The sequence below is a fragment of the Periplaneta americana genome, chromosome 6, assembly GCF_040183065.1.
Source record: "Periplaneta americana isolate PAMFEO1 chromosome 6, P.americana_PAMFEO1_priV1, whole genome shotgun sequence".
NCBI lineage: Eukaryota > Metazoa > Arthropoda > Insecta > Blattodea > Blattidae > Periplaneta > Periplaneta americana.
In genome coordinates, this window is record NC_091122.1 from 179,368,003 (window position 1) to 179,386,697 (window position 18,695).

Below are 18,695 nucleotides of genomic sequence, written 5' to 3' on the forward strand. Positions count from 1 at the left end.
TTTCAATATTGAATCATATTTTCGCACAGATACTGTCGCCCCTCTGTAAAATCTGGGCTGTCTTAGCTCTTTTCTGAAAACATTAATTTCTGTTAGGAATTGGACGTCTACGTAATATTATACAAGTGTTTAAAATAACTTAAATAAAAGGGCCTCGTTAAGTAATTAACTGTCACGTGATTTCCCTCCTTTCTACGATCCTGCGGCATAACCACTTGGACGGACAGTAGATAGCATGTCTGAGTAATTTTATCTGTGCGGGTCGGGCAGAAGTGTACTTTATGAGAAGAGATATTTTATGCCATTCTAGCATTATACACAGCTTGTTACCACATCCAATATTGTGCGTCATCGGCTTATTATGGCACGCGTGCCAATAATAGCAATGACGTATTCGCTATGACGTAATACCGTAAGGCTTAAGATAACGTATTATTTCTAATCTTTAACAATTTTGTTTCACTTTTGTAGTATCACACAACACAGTTTTGTGGTTCAGAGAAACTATATTAACAAAATAAAGTAACATTTGCAACATAAAATTTGATACCTAAGGTATAACTGAAGTTTGTAATATCTGCAAGACGATCCAGTTCTCGTTATTCAATGCCAATGCCAGACGCAACTAATCGATGCGAACATATGAAGACTTTGTCAGCTATGGATGCCGAATTATTTCATAATTTATTGCCTACAATTTATTCACTCATGCCATTATCATCAAAATTATTCACTTGTTGCATAAATAACTTTTATTGTCATCATTTTTAATAGCATTGAAAGATACAACTATGAAATCTGCATCGACATAGGGAACTATTAATAATGGAATTCCTCAAGTATCAATATTAGGTCCCCTACTTTTTCTAGTATTTATAAATGATCTTGCCCCCCCCCCAATAAAAGATATAGGTAATCCCATATTATTTGCAGATGACACAAGTATCGTAATTACAGCCAATAACTCCAACACATTCCAATCTTCAACACAGGAAATTCTCTTCAAAATTTGTGACTGGTTCTCAGTCAATAAATTGGTATTAAATTGTAACAAAACTAACATAATTCAATTTAAATCCTGTCCAAATTCAACGTCGCAAATTTCTAGCGCAATAATTAACAATAGATCCCTATTAGAAACAACAACAACCAAATTTCTTGGCTTAAAAATCGATAATGTGTTAAATTGGAAAAATCATATTAAAGAAATTACCCCCAAACTAAATTCAGCTTGTTTTGCTATTAGATCTATGCAAAAGATAGTAAATATCAATCAATACCTTAAAAACAATATGCTTTGCATACTTCCACTCGGTAATGAATTTTGGAATAATATTCTGGGGAAATTCCACAGATAGTAACAATATATTTCTGTTACAAAAAAGAGTAATTAGAATAATAGTAGGTGCCAAATCTAGGGAATCGTGTAGGACTATTTGAAAAAAAAAACTACAAATAATTCCCATGGCTTGTCAGTATATCTTTTCATTAATAGTCTTCCTCGTATGTAATCGTGAAAACTTTGTAACTAATTCAACAGTTCATAGCATAAATACACGTCAAAAAATGACTTTCATACTCCATCGGCAAGTCTATCGTGCTATCAAAAAGGAGTGCGTTATATGGCAGTAAAAATTTTTAATTGCCTCTCTATCGATATAAAAAATGAATCTCAAAACATAAGATTATTTAGGGCTAAATTAAAGAAGTACCTAATTTCTCACGCCTTCTATTCTGTAGGTGAATTCATGACATTCAATAACACTTCATGAAATTGATACTAAAACTATGTGTTGTACTAGTAGACTACATTGTAAATCTCGCCTGTATATATTTCATCTAGACTGTGAATATAAATTAAGATTTTATAATAGTATTAAGTTTTTTTACTTGTTCCATATTCTAGCTGTAAGCAATGTATGAATACCATGGAATGATAATAAATACAATACAGTAACATCGCCTGCTGTTTATGCAGCTAGCATAGCCTTGGTGTATCTAAGGTTACATTGCTGCTAGGAAAACTACCGTATTCCACACTGCCATTTCGTATTCTGTGGAAGTCTACAACTCTGTGCAGAGCACTTCCAACTTGATGCATGATTGGGAAGCTCAGTTCCCCTTTAAAATGAAATGCGTCTGGAAATATCCATTTAAAATGTTGGAGGTATTCAGCTCTATTTGATCTTTTGTACACATGACGTATCCCTTCAAAGGTTTTTACTTTCAGATAAGTATTTCTCAGCACCGCTTTGACATAGTTAATTAAAAACGTAAAGCGTTGGAGATTCCACGCTACTGGTGTGCTAAAAGACAGCGTCTGCCATACTCTAGCGCACGATGACAACTATTTCCGTAACGAGCCAGAATACTACTTGCCAGTATTTCCAGAGTTAAAAGTTAATGCATAATCTCTCTGCAATCCGTGTCTCTTGTAGTTACCTCGGAAATATTTCACACATGCCTTGGGGTTCCGCTATTGTTCAACTCTGCGTTGAGTTTTAATTTGAGAACTAATGAAATTATGAAGAAAAAAAATTAGCGGAAAAAAATTCCATGAAGTTCAGCCAACAAGTTAAGCTGCATCAGACTTTGACCAGAGTGTGACGTTGCTCTGTATTGCAGTTCTGGTTACAGTGCAAACTTCTGAAACATATAAAAGTGACCGATCTTGATCGTTGAGTGGCAGAACTTAGGGTCGATATTAAGCATGTACAATGATCTGTATTAATCTCCCCTCTACTGAATGTAAAACAACACTGGGTTTAGCTAGTGAACGCTGATATTGTCAATTATGACAATAATTTGTGCTTAATCTACATAATAATTTTCCCTGATACATTTTTAATCGCCCCAATAATGGTGCCACCTATTGAGAACTAGCGGAACTATATCAAAGTTTGTCAATTTGTTATATTTTAGGTTCAGACTTATCTCGTAGTTAGAAAGTTCGCTTACACGATCATAAATTCGTAGATCAGATGTCTTTGAAAGCCAGTGTACATGCTATTCATCGAGAAGCCAAGTTCTATCAAACAGTGTTAGCTTGTGTTACAGTAGCAAATGGCAAAATCTTCCACGCCAAAATTTGATGAGAGTGGAAATACCAGATTTTATTGTAAATTACTTAATTATTATTTTTTTTTATTATTTTAATATTAATATATTTACTTATTTCATTTCTTTATTTATTTACTTATTTATTTACTTATTTATTTATTTACTTATTTATTCATTTACTCATTTATTTATTTACTTATTAGCTAATTAATTTACTTAGTGATTTATTCATTTACTGATTTATTTACTTACTTATTGATTGATTGATTTATTTATTTATTTATTTACTTATTTATTTATTTATTTACTTATTGACTGATTTATTTATTTATTTATTTATTTATGTATTCATTGATTGTTTTGCTTACTTATTGATTTATTCATTTATTGCATATTGATTTATTTATTTACTTATTGATTTATTTATTTATTACTTGCGTATTGATTAATTTATTTATTTACTTATTTATTCATTTACTTATTGACTGATTTATTTATTTTATTACTTATTGACTGATTTATTTATTTATTTACTTATTGGTTGCTTTATTTATTTACGTATTTATTTATTATTTTATTTACATATTGATTTATTTATTTATTACTTATTGATTTATTTATTTACTTATTGATTTATTTATTCATTACTTACTTATTGATTGTTTTATTTACTTACGTATTTATTTACTTATTGATTTATTTATTACTTATTGATTTATTTATTTACTTATTTATTTATTTATTCATTTACTTACTTATTGATTGATTGATTTATTTATTTATTTACTAATTTATTTATTTCTTTATTTATTTACTTATTGCTTTATTTATTACTTATTGATTTATGTATTTATTTATTTATTTATTTATTCATTTACTTACTTATTGATTTTTTATTTACTTACATATTTATGTATTTACTTACTTATTGATTGATTTATTTATTTACTTTTTTATATATTTAGTTATTTGTTTGTTTACTTATTTATTTAACTACTTATTTATTTATTTACTTATTGATTGATTGATTTATTTATTTATTTATTTATTTATTTATTTATTCTTCGTGTAGTTAAGGCGATCAGACTTTCTCTTCCACACCACCAGAAAAAAACTACAATAATAATAAAAAATCGAACTATAAACGAAGTAAAAACACAAGAAAGGTTATAGAATAATCAGAAAACCCCAGTATTCCACATCGTTCACTTACCTGTGTGTGACTTTTGCCATTTACACTCGCCAGATACTTACCTCATCGGTGTAGGCTGTCTTCATTACAGGAAGTTGCCCAGCTGCAGTTCAGGATCAGTTATTAGAGCAGTTCCAACTGACATACATGAAACTCTGAATGGGACGATATCGGGAAAAATTTATAGTCCTAGATACAAACCGTGTTGAAATAAATTGTGCTACACTCCATTTTAAAGTTCTTTATTTTCATATATAATTATTCCCTTCATTTTAAATCACAATCTCTGGTTTGACACACTCTGTGTAATTTTCATTCTTCCGGATATCAGTTAATACACAAATATATTCTTGATTAATATTATCACAATCAGAAAGTTTAGGTGAGGCCCTGCAAGTTATACTATCCGTATGGACAGCGTCACCTAGCAACTAGATGTCATTTTTTTACATGAAAACATTTGAAGTACGTAATCTGGAGTCAATTGTTTAAACAAGCAATAAATTTAACACATATTTCATAGCCGACATAACTTCTCAACAAAATCAACAAAATTAATGTTATTATATAAACTTTGAGTTCCAATTTCCAAATCATAAATTAACAAAACAAATGCCTGCTGGCCATTTTGGAGTTCCCTAGTCTTTGATGTGAAATATGTCTTGTTACTTACGTTCTAAAATGTATTATTAGATTTAGAAATTCAGAGAAAAGCTTGAAATATTAAGGACACTAAAATATAACAGTTTAAAGGAAATAAAACTTAAATTTGTCTTGTAAATTTATAGGTGCACAAATATTGTGTTATAGCTTTAGATGGTAGATAATGCACAGATCTAATAAGTGAAAGATAGAATGTATGTGATGAGTTGAAGTTTCTGAATTTAGCGTTTAGAGTGTTAACTGCCATTGATTTTCAGATGTATATAAGAAGACATATCATTGGTTGAATTAACTGTAAAATTGAGAATATTCAAAGCTATGGAAGATATGACGTGATATTAGAAACATAGACAATCTATTCTGAATTAATATGGACCATACTTTCTTTGGCATTTTCATACCAACCACAAGGACGGGAAATTGTAAGTTGGCAAAAAATAAACCGGATGTGCTAGAAATGATTTGAGTTTAATCTGACAGATTTTAACGATGTAAGTAATAATTTAGAACAAGTATGTTCAATTGTGTGATCTTAAATGATATGACATAAAAGAAAACATTTAACATAATCCAATTCGTGGGTTCAGATTTGTACATTTATCTCTAATTAAAACAAATTCACCCTTTCACGTGATCGAGATGGTTAGACAGAGGAAAATTGGTTCATATTATTATGGAAAGAACATCTATTTTTGTATTAATGAACCCTTTACTTTCTAGCCTCGCTTATATCTGAAATGTGATGTTGCCTAAAAGTTTGTATTACGCCACTCTTAAGATCTTCATCACTTCCAACTTGATTTCTTTATTTCCTTATTCATTGACCAATCTTCATAAAATAATTCAACTCCTCAAAAACCCCAGCCAAAAAAGGAAACGGTTTCGAATTAAACTTGGATTCCATTTTTATTCTTAACTACTTTCAGATTTTCAGTTAGGTACTATATAACAAAATTTCGTAACACTTAACCAGAACGAAATCTTCATTAGTAATATTTTAAGAGAGTTAAGTATTTTAAATTTTCTGTGCCCCCGCAACTACATTTTCAACCTGCTAAATTCTTCAATACTTTCATTATAAATTCATGACTTCATTTAGAATCTATATACAGGGTGTTTCTAAATTAGACAAACTTTGGGATTGGATACATAACATTTTTAAAACACTTATTGTTCGGGAAGAAATGGGATGCGACGGTTTTATTTCGGTGCAACAAGGTTGTATGTAATTAATTTGACGATCTTACAGGACGAGATTTAGATCATCAGATATTTGAAAATTAATTAATTGATTTAATAAAGAAATCATTAACGTTACAGTTATTATTTTGACTCAAAAATTTAGAAAAATACAAACGAAACAAACAAAAAGGAAGGAAGAACGCAAACCACAGTGTTATCTTTGCATTCCGACACCAATACACTGCACCCCATATTTGTTCCTTAACAAAAAGTGTTTTAAAAAACGTTACCTATTCGATCCTAAAGTTGGCGGTATAATTTAGAGACATTCTGTACAAAGGAGCAAGCAACAGTAGTTTATCCATAGGAGTTGTAGTTAGGGACTCCATCCATTGCTAGATAATTAGATAACATAGAACATTTGTAAGCTTGTACTTTCATCTTGATTTGAACATTTACAAAGGGATCGTTGAAAATGGCAAAACCCTTTTGACTGAAGTAATTTGCAACGTCCTTTACTACTAGAATACTCCTCTGATTCTTTTCATCTGAGTACGAAAGTATAGCCAAATTTCGGAACACCATTTTTATGAACTTCACCAAGAATGGAATCACTTCATTTATACAGGGCTCCTACAAAAGACCTTTCCGGTTTTGAACACATGTAATTTACGTTCTATGAATCAAAGGTGCATGAAAATATCACCAATGGAAAGAGAAACTCAAAAAGATTAGTTGTGGCAACATTGCTTTCCTTGTTGGTAACACTGCCTCATAATAGCGCATGAACAAATTTGTTCATTGTTGAGGCGAAATAGTTGCTATAGAGGACAGAAAAGCTTGATTTTCATGTGAATCAGTCGGTTATTAATGTGCAACGGCATTACCGAACAAAGTTTGATGCAGATCCACCCAGTGGGCCTACAATCCGTAAATGGTACACTGATTTCAAGGCAAGATTCTTCGCAATCGGTTGCGATTTCATCCGTACCGACTACAGTTGCTGCAAGCCCTAAAACCAGAGGACGAAGTCCTACGAAGAAATTTCTTCATAGTATGCAGACTTTAATTGAAAACGATGATGAATTTATTCGTTCCGGGGTGTAAGGTTCTGTGGTAAGGTGAACAGACATAACCTCAGAATCTGAGGGTCGGAAAATCCGCGTACCTACGTGGAACTTGACTATAGGCTTGATGTGTGCCGTGTTACCAATGGGGGGACACATTAAACATCTTTAAGGTAAGGAACTAAACTTTTTGAGTTTCTCTTTCCATTGGTACTATTTTCATGCACCTCAGATTCATAGAACGTAAATTACATGTGTTCGAAATCGGAAAGGTCTTTTGTAGAAGCTCTGTAATTATTATTATGATTAACAGAGTTGTACAAGATATGGGAAAATGGGATGAATATTTTCTAACTAAAATCTCAATACTTATAAAAATAATTGAACGTCATCGTTAATTTTAAGCAAAAATTTTATAGTCCATATTGCCTAAAGTAGGATTAAAAATTTTAAGATGGTTTATCACTAGGGCTAGAATTTTGATGAAATTCAATCTTTTTTTCTAGTAAGCCAGAAACATAGCTGCGTTAGTATTTATATGTTATGTAATAAAATGAGTGTTTTAAGACACATTTGTTAGGGCATTTGTTTGCATTTTTTACCTCTTACAACTCATAAGAGCATTTTTTGTTTTATTCAGCCATTTCTGGGGTATTTTCTTTTAATTTTGACCATAAATCCCCATTATTAATGTAAAATATTATTTATTTCCTTCGATAATTTCTCTGCATATTTTTTAATTATTACCCATTATTTTGCATATTATTTTAATAGTTTTTCTGCACAAATATTGTCATTTTTAACGTAGTACACCCCCACGTAATGGATCAGTCCAACTACCTTTTCAATATAGACTCCTCTATACCTGCTAGTTCCGGATAAGAGTGGCCTTGTGGTGGACTACATGAAACTACAACAGGTGAAATAATTAATTAAAGTGTACCACTTAGAAAAATTATGTAAAATTAAATAAACTTAAATGTTGGTACTAAAATTTAATTTAATTACTAGTCTAAATATTAATATTCCTACTATGCCAATTATGTAAGATCAATTTCCAGGGCATTTTAAGGGCATTTTTGAAAGATTTTTAGTTCATAAATACATTGTTTTTAGGACATTTTTTCATGATTTATAGGTCATCAAAATCCTAGCCCTATTTTTCACAATTCGTGCATTAAATATTTGAAAGGCATTTTAAAGGGTATTTTTGAAAGATTTTTAGTTCATAAATGCATTGTTTTTAGGATATTTTTTCATGATTTATAGGTCATCAAAATCCTAGCCCTATTTTTCACAATTCGTGCATTAAATATTTGAAAGGCATTTTAAAGGGTATTTTTGAAAGATTTTTAGTTCATAAATGCATTGTTTTTAGGATATTTTTTCATGATTTATAGGTCATCAAAATCCTAGCCCTATTTTTCACAATTCGTGCATTAAATATTTGAAAGGCATTTTAAAGGGTATTTTTGAAAGATTTTTAGTTCATAAATGCATTGTTTTTAGGATATTTTTTCATGATTTATAGGTCATCAAAATCCTAGCCCTATTTTTCACAATTCGTGCATTAAATATTTGAAAGGCATTTTAAAGGGTATTTTTGAAAGATTTTTAGTTCATAAATGCATTGTTTTTAGGATATTTTTTCATGATTTATAGGTCATCAAAATCCTAGCCCTATTTTTCACAATTCATGCATTAAATATTTGAAAGGCATTTTAAAGGGTATTTTTGAAAGATTTTTAGTTCATAAATGCATTGTTTTTAGGATATTTTTTAATGATTTGTAGGTCATCAAAATCCTAGCCCTATTTTTCACAATTCGTGCATTAAATATTTGAAAGGCATTTTAAAGGGTATTTTTGAAAGATTTTTAGTTCATAAATGCATTGTTTTTAGGATATTTTTTTCATGATTTATAGGTCATCAAAATCCTAGCCCTATTTTTCACAATTCGTGCATTAAATATTTGAAAGGCATTTTAAAGGGTATTTTTGAAAGATTTTTAGTTCATAAATGCATTGTTTTTAGGATATTTTTTCATGATTTATAGGTCATCAAAATCCTAGCCCTATTTTTCACAATTCGTGCATTAAATATTTGAAAGGCATTTTAAAGGGTATTTTTGAAAGATTTTTGATATGAAAGTGGTTAGTAAAATTTTGTACATGGATCGTTTAAAAATTCCTTTGTGTCTCCAAACATGTTAATAATAACTACGACCAACAAAAAAATGTACACTGAAAAGTAATAGGCCTATCCAGGTGATTTTAAAGCTTAAGACTGCTTTTAACAGACAGTTCTCGGTTTGTTTTCTTGCAGGGCCGACCTAAACATTTGATACAGAGGAAATCATTTGGCATAACTGCTATTTGCAGCATCAAGCAGTAAAAGTATTCATGACGTGGACCTTAACAGTCATTATAATTTAAATCATTAACATACGATACTTCTTTTTTTTAACAGTTGGTACTCATTATAAGACTTGCTGATGATAGCAAGTCTCAAGTTCCCTTTCAGGAACGAACTCTGGTAACTTTTTTCAGCTTTTATGACGAGATCTGTCACAACATTTTTTTATGTGTCATCATAAAGTTTGCAGTTCATGTATAATACGTCTTTGATCGGGAATACAGGTCCCAGTGGTTATATTTACAGTTAAAGCCCTTGTAATTGTTATAATACAATAAAACTGTTAGAATCATTCCCAGGATTCAACACACAGCAGATTATTTTTGAAAGTCTGTTAAAGTCATTGATTCACCATTTATATTAGAAGCGATTAGTTGTGTAATTATTTATGTTCAATTGTTTTCTTTGGAAAATATGAAAGTCACAACCAAGCAACGATGTCCACGCCGGGATGATAGTCTTGAAATGTGTCCAATGGCGGCAGTCTTTTGTATACGACTCTTTTCTTGTAACTATATTCGCTACTGTTGTAGAAGCGACTTCTTCTGCGCCTTGTAGGCTTGGAAAGTTGGCGCTAGGAGGCGTCGTTTTGCACCACCGCATCAACGGCGTCCTCTTTGGCGATGCAGTCTCGGATGCCTTGCAGGATAATCTTGACCCGGCGGTCCAGAGCTGTTAGGTGGGGTTCCCACAACACGGGGGCGACGGGGTCCTTACTCATGGACTCCCTCATCGCGTCACTTAATTTGCGTGGGCCGTTGTGGAACCTGCGAACAAAACAAGAAAATTAATTTCACATATTTTTTAATTCTGTAGGCTAAATGAAGCTTGTGTAACTCTGAAAATATTGAGAATAGGACCCATGGTTATATTATATTTTTTCTCAAAATATCTTCGAAAAATACCCTATGTGAATCACACTGTATACTACAAGTTCCAATTAGAACAACTATTTCGTTTATATGACAGGTTACATCAGCTTCTTGTCTATGCTGATGACGTGAATATGTTAGGAGAAAATCCACAAACGATTAGGGAAAACACGGAAATTCTACTTGAAGCAAGTAAAGCGATAGGGTTGGAAGTAAATCCCGAAAAGACGAAGTATATGATTATGTCTCCTGACCAGAATATTGTACGAAATGGAAATATAAAAGTTGGAGATTTATCCTTCGAAGACGTGGAAAAATTAAAATATCTTGGAGCAACAGTAACAAATATAAATGACACTCAGGAGGAAATTAAACGCAGAATAAGTATGGGAAATGCCTGTTATTATTCAGTTGAGAAGCTCTTGTCATCTAGTTTGATGTCAAAAAATCTGAAAGTTAGAATTTATAAAATAGTCATATTACCGGTTGTTCTATATGGTTGTGAAACTTGGACTCTCACTTTGAGAGAGGAACAGCGATTAAGGGTGTTTGAGAATAAGGTTCTTAGGAAAATATTTGGGGCTAAGCGGGATGAAGTTACAGGAGAATGGAGAAAGTTACACAACGCAGAGCTGCACGCATTGTATTCTTCAGGTGACATAATTAGGAACATTAAATCCAGACGTTTCAAATGGGCAGGGCATGTAGCACGTATGGACGAATCCAGAAATGCATATAGAGTGTTAGTTGGGAGGCCGGCGGGAAAAAGACCTTTGGGGAGGCCGAGACGTAGATGGGAAGATAATATTAAAATGAATTTGAGGAAGGTGGGATATGATGGTAGAGACTGGATTAATCTTGCTCAGGATAGGGATCAATGGCGGGCTTATGTGTGGGCGGCAATGAACCTCCTGGTTCCTTAAAAGCCAATAAGTAAGTATTTCGTTTATATGACGTCATACAATTTTCGATCAATGAAGTGTAATGAAATTTTGAATTCCAACCAATCACAGTCATACATCGCGATAATTTTTGCTGCTAGATTTATCGCTATCAATCTATTGCATGGTCGTTCTTTTGTTTACTCGGATTCGCCAACTGTTTGCCCGTAAATCAATAAGCACGAATCCATTAAAATGCATCTAGACGGTTAAATTTTCTTTCAACTTTACGCAATCAAGCAATGAATGCAAGATGGATATTTAATATTAATATATTTACGTGCACCATGTAGAGACAAAATCTTCATGCATCTTAACCCCTTCAGACCTGAATTTGTATTAAAAAAAACTGGTCACATAATCATTCTGAGGATCCACAATTCTCAAATCAAGTCTTCACAGAAAATCAAAATTTGGGGACAATTTTGACTTCTGTGGCACCAAAGTTTAAATTTTATTTATAATTCAGGTATAGAAATGTTTCAAAAATAATATTCTCCATTTCTATCACATTTAATTTTTAAAAATATTTAAAAGTATCGAAGACATTCTAAAAACAAAGAGTGTACACTATAATGTACGGGTTAATTTAACGTACGTTTTAAACTTGATTCTTTCAATATTCTTCCCAGACTGCATGCATACGCATTGAAAACTGAACTGTGTAGATGCAGCTTTAGTCCCGTTACACATTACAGCGAGAATGCGTTTGTCGAGCTATGGAAAATACTTTTCTGTAGCACGGAGTAACGGTCGAAATAAGGCACAGCTGATATTAGTCCCGCTCCCACAGGTAACCTAACCAAATAGTAGGCTATAAAATTTGTATTACGTGAATGAAATTAAACAATTAATAGAAAGTCACATGTTCAAATTTATGTAACATCAATCAAACCCAGAGACCTTGTATAGTATTATAATTATACAAGGCCTTTATCAAACTGCCTTCCGTATGACGTAATAGGATTTTAACAATTTTCCACCATCTTGTTTAAATAATCCGTATGACCAATATTCACGTATGATGTACAATAGTCCACACCTGTGGAGTAACGGTCAGCGCGTCTCGTCGCGAAACCAGGTGGCCCGGGTTCGAATCCCGATCGGGACAAGTTACCTGGTTGAGGTTTTTTCCGGGGTTTTCCCTGAACCTAGTACGAGCAAATGCTGGGTAACTTTCGCTGCTGGACCCCGGACTCATTTCACCGGCATTATCACCTTCATTTCATCCAGACGCTAAATAACCTAGATGTTGATACAGCGTCGTAAAATAACCCAATAAAATAAAATAAAATGTACAATAGAAAGAGGAAACAACTTGAAAATATTACCGAAGCCATACATGGTAAAGTGAACATTGCTATTGGAAGTGAGTTTGGAGACAAGGATCCTCAACTTTGTGTAGGGGAATGCACAGATCGTGTTTGGTTTCCGCACAAAACTAATCCGCGGAAAGTGTAAAATTCCACATTCAGTATTCCCAACCTAACACACAACAATTTCCCTCTCCTTACCGCTTAAGTGACATATTGATTTTACTGCTTTAGGCTTTTAACATATTATATTTAGAGATGTTCAATATAGTAATAATTATAAATTGGACGCTTACCACTGCAATTTCACCTAAATTGCACTGTTAATTATTGTTTTTAAATATTTGCAAAAATTAAGTAAAATCTACACTCCACTAAAGTTACTGCATTCGTAATGCAAGTAACATTAAGGAAGCCGTGAAAAAGTCAACAAGATTCCAGACTCATCATAGACTGGGGGGGGGGGGAAGACAGACGTATATCACGGCCTGCTGGAGTATAGTAAACACAGAAAACATTTTAAAGCAACAAAGTTGAAGATAGATATTTTTGTTTTGCAAATTTGCCGTCATTGAACAGAAACCAAGATGGAGATTTCATTGCAACTAATTAGAAATTCCTCTTTCAGGTATGTAATAAACGATCTTCGCATAAATTAATGTACGATACACGAGCGGTATGTTTTCTTTCAATTCTCGGAAATTAAAAAAGCTCAACTACAGTACGTTTCGCTTTTTCAAACTTTTCCTCGAACATGGAAACTTCAACATACCGCTCTTGTAACGCATATACTGTTAGCTAGTCGCCCTTCTAAAACTTACACATGACTGAAAAACGAGCAAGAATTACAGATAATTTTAAGCGTCTATTTTTAGACGTGAATTAAGCATTTGCGTATACTTTAATTAAGTTTTTTTTTCTTCATTGAAGTTACAGCATAAATCTGTCGGGAATTTTTTTTTTCTTCCTTGTAGAGACTGCTTTGGGTACTGATTACACGAATAGAAATATTCCTATTACTTGTGAATTGGTCCAAGGCCCCCTACAAGATTGAGGACGAAGCGGGTTGCAGAGTCCAGTATTGTAAGGCTTAACAATTGATGCTGGATAACGTTAATTGGAACAGCTACGTCCATGCTGTGGTAACTAAAGTGTATGTTGCTATACGTAAATGGCAGTACACGCTCAGTGGGGCATTACGTAATTATTTGTGCTATGTGCGACACCCAGATACCGTTCAGTGACGTAGTGTGGGTCCCCACAACGCCGCAGTTCAATCTAGTGGACATGGGTTCGTATTGGAGGATTGATCTTCTGGAAGCCATGTGGACGCCTCGGTAGTTTAGAGCAAATCTTTAGAATCACTTTATATAATACAAAGTTTTGAATATCTGCTAATGACCATTTAGTTAATTTTAGTGGAAAGTATGAAGGACTTATACAGGGTGATTCACGAAGAGTTATCGCCACTTACGAAGTTTATTTCCGAAGACAATCTGAGCAAACCTGTCACATAAACATGGGATGTGTCCTGTTTTCAATTACACTAATTTGAAGTTGTTTAAAAAAATAGGGTAGACCAGGGTAATAATTGTGAACACTTTTCACTGATTTCAAATACTATATTTCAACATTACACAACCCTCAGTAACGGTAACCATGACAAAGAAACATTGTGTTATTTTTAGATCTTTCTTTTCCCTGAAAATGGGTTCAAAATAATAAGGTTGACTTCTTTTCATCTTTTAATTGCTAGTTTACATTTACCCCACCTGATTACATTTACCCCTTTCAGAGGGCAGTAATTTTAAACACCAATTTTCGCACGGGCTATAAGACACTGAAAATTTTTTGTTCTGTTTCAGAAGAAAGAACTGTACTCCTTCCAACTCCAATTTCGGTCACTAGTACATTTCGTCCCTTTAACCTATGATATATGACGATATAGGAACTCAGTACCTCTCCTGAGCTTCACGATAACTGTAGTTACTATTTTTCACATCTGTGGCAACCTCTCTCAATCCTCCACAGTGTAGTTGGGTGGGGGTCTCTTTGATTACTGGAAAGTACGAAATGTAACCATAGTAAAACATGTTTACAATTACCCCCGAGAATTAAAACTATGGGGTAAATGTAAACACGTCATAATTTAATGAACTGAGGTTATGGAAGATCTCAAAACCATTTTAATAAATGTTAACTACTATACATTACTCATAAAAACAACATATTCTTAAAAAATATCCACTGTACGTTTACTTACAATGCCAAAAATGAAGGTGAAGCAAAATTCTTTCCCAACTTTTTTTTTGTAGACTCTTACAAAACATTCGTTCACAACTAAGCAGTTACTCCTATTTGGCGCCAAACTGCTTTGTAGTTAGCCAACTTGTTAATTTAAATATTCCCCCGAATTAAAATTTTTATATTGAAAGTTCTGTATTTTCACAGCATTTGTTTACAATTACCCGTGTTTACAATTACCCTCATCTACCCTACCTTTTTTCTTTAATTCTAAGGGTAAAAGAATGTTACAAATGAAGAATGAAATATTCAGAATTGTACCTTCTTTAATTAGCTAGTATTCTGAAGCTAAAAATGTGTTATTAATTCCTTGGTTTTGTTTCTTTGTACAGATTTTTTGCCAACTTCTAACTAAAATTTACATTATTCTTACACACTTACCGGCACCACAACAATTGAAGTGGTGTAAGTCAAAAGTGGGTAATGAGGTTTAAAGTAAAAATTCTGTAAAACACAGCGCTAAGTAGCGATTAATATGTCCTTCGTGCTATCCACTGACTACTAATAGTTTAAATAAATTTAATATTATACTCCCGCCGCTCTTATTTCCGGCAGCCAATCACGTTGCAGGTCGGCTACATTTAAACGTGTGCGTCTTGTCATTCGCTAGTGATGATGTAATGTATTTCCTAAGGCTCGATAAATACTTAATATAATCGCCCGCCATTTTGGCTCTTTCGTTGGCGTTCGCAGAAATCACACGAGGACGTTATTTGCCGCTCAATTATTTGCTCAATTACAGTGCGTTTGATTTATTATCATAGGAGCTACGACATGATAATGTTTAACGGTGAAGCAAATAGATTCCTCGTATGGTAGCTCGGCAACGAAAGAACAAAAATGGCGAACGATACTACCTACTAGACTTTGTAGAGCTTTCACTTCCTAAGACGTAAGCAAAGAGGAGGAGTCACGCCGGGAATAACAGCGACACGACTATAATTGCTACTTTGCGCTGTATTTTACAGAATGTTTACTTTAACAACCCACATTATCCATTTTTCACTTACACCACTTCTGCTCTCAACGGCTCAATTGTTACAGATCACACGATTTCTAGCAACTTTATTCTTTACAGTTCAATTTTACATCGTACTGTAGCCTACAGTCTTAAAGAGTTTACAAGATTAACGTGATTTGTAATAATTGTCGCGATAAGTGTTTAAGAAAATTGTAATTTTGTAGTTAGAAACTGAAAGAAATTCCTGTACAAAGCTACTATAGATTTATAATACTTTTCATCTTCACAACACTAGCCAATTAACGAAATGATACTTCTGAATAGTTCATTCTCTAATTGTAACATTCTTTTACCCTTAAAACTAAAGATAAAATATATGTTTTTTTTTAACAATTTCAAATTAGTGTAACTCTGAAAATATTGAGAATAGGACTCGTGTTTATATGACATTTTTTGCTCAAAATGTTTTCGGGAATATACTCCGTGGTAACTCCTCGTGAATCACCCTGTATAGGACGCGCAATGTGTCAAAGCGTACCTAGCCTGACCAGAAATCTTATTAAATTAAAACGATGAAAGAGTAATGTAACGGAGAAAAATCCTCTCCGGCGCCGGGATTTGAACCCGGGTTTTCAGCTCTACGTGCTGATCCTTTATCCACCAAGCCACACCGGATACAACTCCGACGCCCGTTAGAATCGTCTCTGATTAAGCTCCAACTCTTGGGTTCCCTCTAGTGGCCGCCCTCTGCACTACGTCATAGATGTCTATGAACGCAGGACCGAAGTCCGCACATGTGCTGAGGTGCACTCGATATGAGTGACTAGTTGGCCGGGATCCGACGGAATACGCGCCGTCTTAAATCACGAAGTGATTTACGCATATCATATATATTATTTTTAATGTACCGAAGTACATATGATATTTCCATGCAGATATTCTGCGTCATCATACGATGAAAGAGTAATGGAACGGAGAAAAATTCTCTCCGGCGCCGGGATTTGAACCCGGGTTTTCAGCTCTACGTGCTGATGCTTTATCCACCAAGCCACACCGGATACAACTCCGACGCCGGTTAGAATCGTCTCAGATTAGTCACTCATATCGAGTGCACCTCAGCACATGTGCGGTCGTAGTGCAGAGGGCGGCCACTAGAGGGAACCCAAGAGTTGGAGCTTAATCTGAGACGATTCTAACCGGCGTCGGAGTTGTATCCGGTGTGGCTTGGTGGATAAAGCATCAGCACGTAGAGCTGAAAACCCGGGTTCAAATCCCGGCGCCGGAGAGAATTTTTCTCCGTTCCATTACTCTTTCATCGTATGATGACGCAGAATAACTGCATGGAAATATCATATGTACTTCGGTACATTAAAAATAATATATATTTATTAAATTAAGATATTTTATGAATGCAAATTTTTGTTTCCCTTTATAATATTCATCTTTGTTTCATTTTGTAACATTTCCTTGTTGCGTAATTACCCGTTTTTAACCCACTATGGTAAAACTTCCTGAATTCTCTATTTAAATTAAACATTAATAAACGATTTGTACTTCAAAAACACTACTAAACATCAATACTTTACATGAACTTCCCCCTGACTAGAATAACTAACAGTTACTATAATCATTTTACTTAAACAAAAAATGTTACTGAAAGTTAATGCATTCGTGATGGGTGACATAGTGGGGGAAGTCGTCTCAGTTCTCACAGATGATTGAATATGGAGGAAATGTTGCGTCAGTGAAAAGTCTACGAGTCGAAACAGTTGAAGTACGAATGGTAGATTGAACAGGAATTTCCTCTTCCTTTTTTTTTCCGCTTCGAGTGGCGCCTGATTCCATTTGTATATACGACTCGCTTTACATACATTGACTTCACCCAGATCTGAACCAGTGAAGCTGTAGTTACGGAGGACACTTATATACCGATAATATACGTGCAAAAGAAGCGACATTCTCTTGTTTGTGAACATATTGACATACTGTTGCCATGAGTATTGTGAAACAATTGCCGGTAGCGTTCTTTTTTGATCAACACAATAAAATAGTAATAAAAGTTGTAGTGCCTTTCGCGGCAAAACTGCAGGCGAAATATTCGACAGTAGAAGATTGTGTTTAATTTCAGATGGAAAATCTTTCTTTTTGCGTCGTAGTTGGTGTAAAATATAACTGGGCGTTAATGCATAGGATGAAAATAAATGGTTCTAAAAATAAATCTATAACATTTTGTAAAACCTGAGAGGAAACTAGTCTAAATTACGAATTCAGTGGTGTAATTCTGCAAGAATTTAATTTAAACACCAAACTTTCTTGGGGGAGAGCATGTTGATAATGTTAACGGGTAAAGCATGGACACTTCACTATATTATGAGAATCTTGAAAAAGGCTAGCCCCAAATCGAGGGAAATAGCATATCTAACGTTAGTGCGATCGTTAATGGAATACGGAACTACATGTTGGGATCCCTATAGAATGCCCAAGGTTGCGGGTTCGATCGCGGGCCAGGTGGATGGCATTTAAGTAGGCTTAAATGCGACAGGCTCATGTCAGTAGATATACTGACATGTAAAAGAACTCCTGCAAGACAAAATTCCGGCACATCCGGCGACGCTGATATAACCTCTGCAGTTGCGAGCGTCGTTAAATAAAACATAACATTTCCCTATAGGATATATCAGATAAATTCCTTAGAAGGAATCCAGTATAGAGCAGCTAAATTTGT

At 33.7% G+C, this 18,695-nt stretch overlaps 1 protein-coding gene across 1 annotated transcript in view; it reads right to left on the reverse strand.

The window, feature by feature from the left end:
• Window positions 1-4,478: 4,478 nt before the first annotated feature.
• The window catches only part of LOC138702084 (extracellular serine/threonine protein CG31145), a 378,856-nt gene continuing 364,639 nt past the window's right edge, over window positions 4,479-18,695 (reverse strand). The window contains exon 6 of the mRNA XM_069829626.1: window positions 4,479-10,346. Within this exon, the coding sequence (XP_069685727.1) occupies window positions 10,154-10,346 (193 nt within the window). The 3' untranslated portion in view covers window positions 4,479-10,153. The remainder of the gene's footprint in view (window positions 10,347-18,695) is intronic.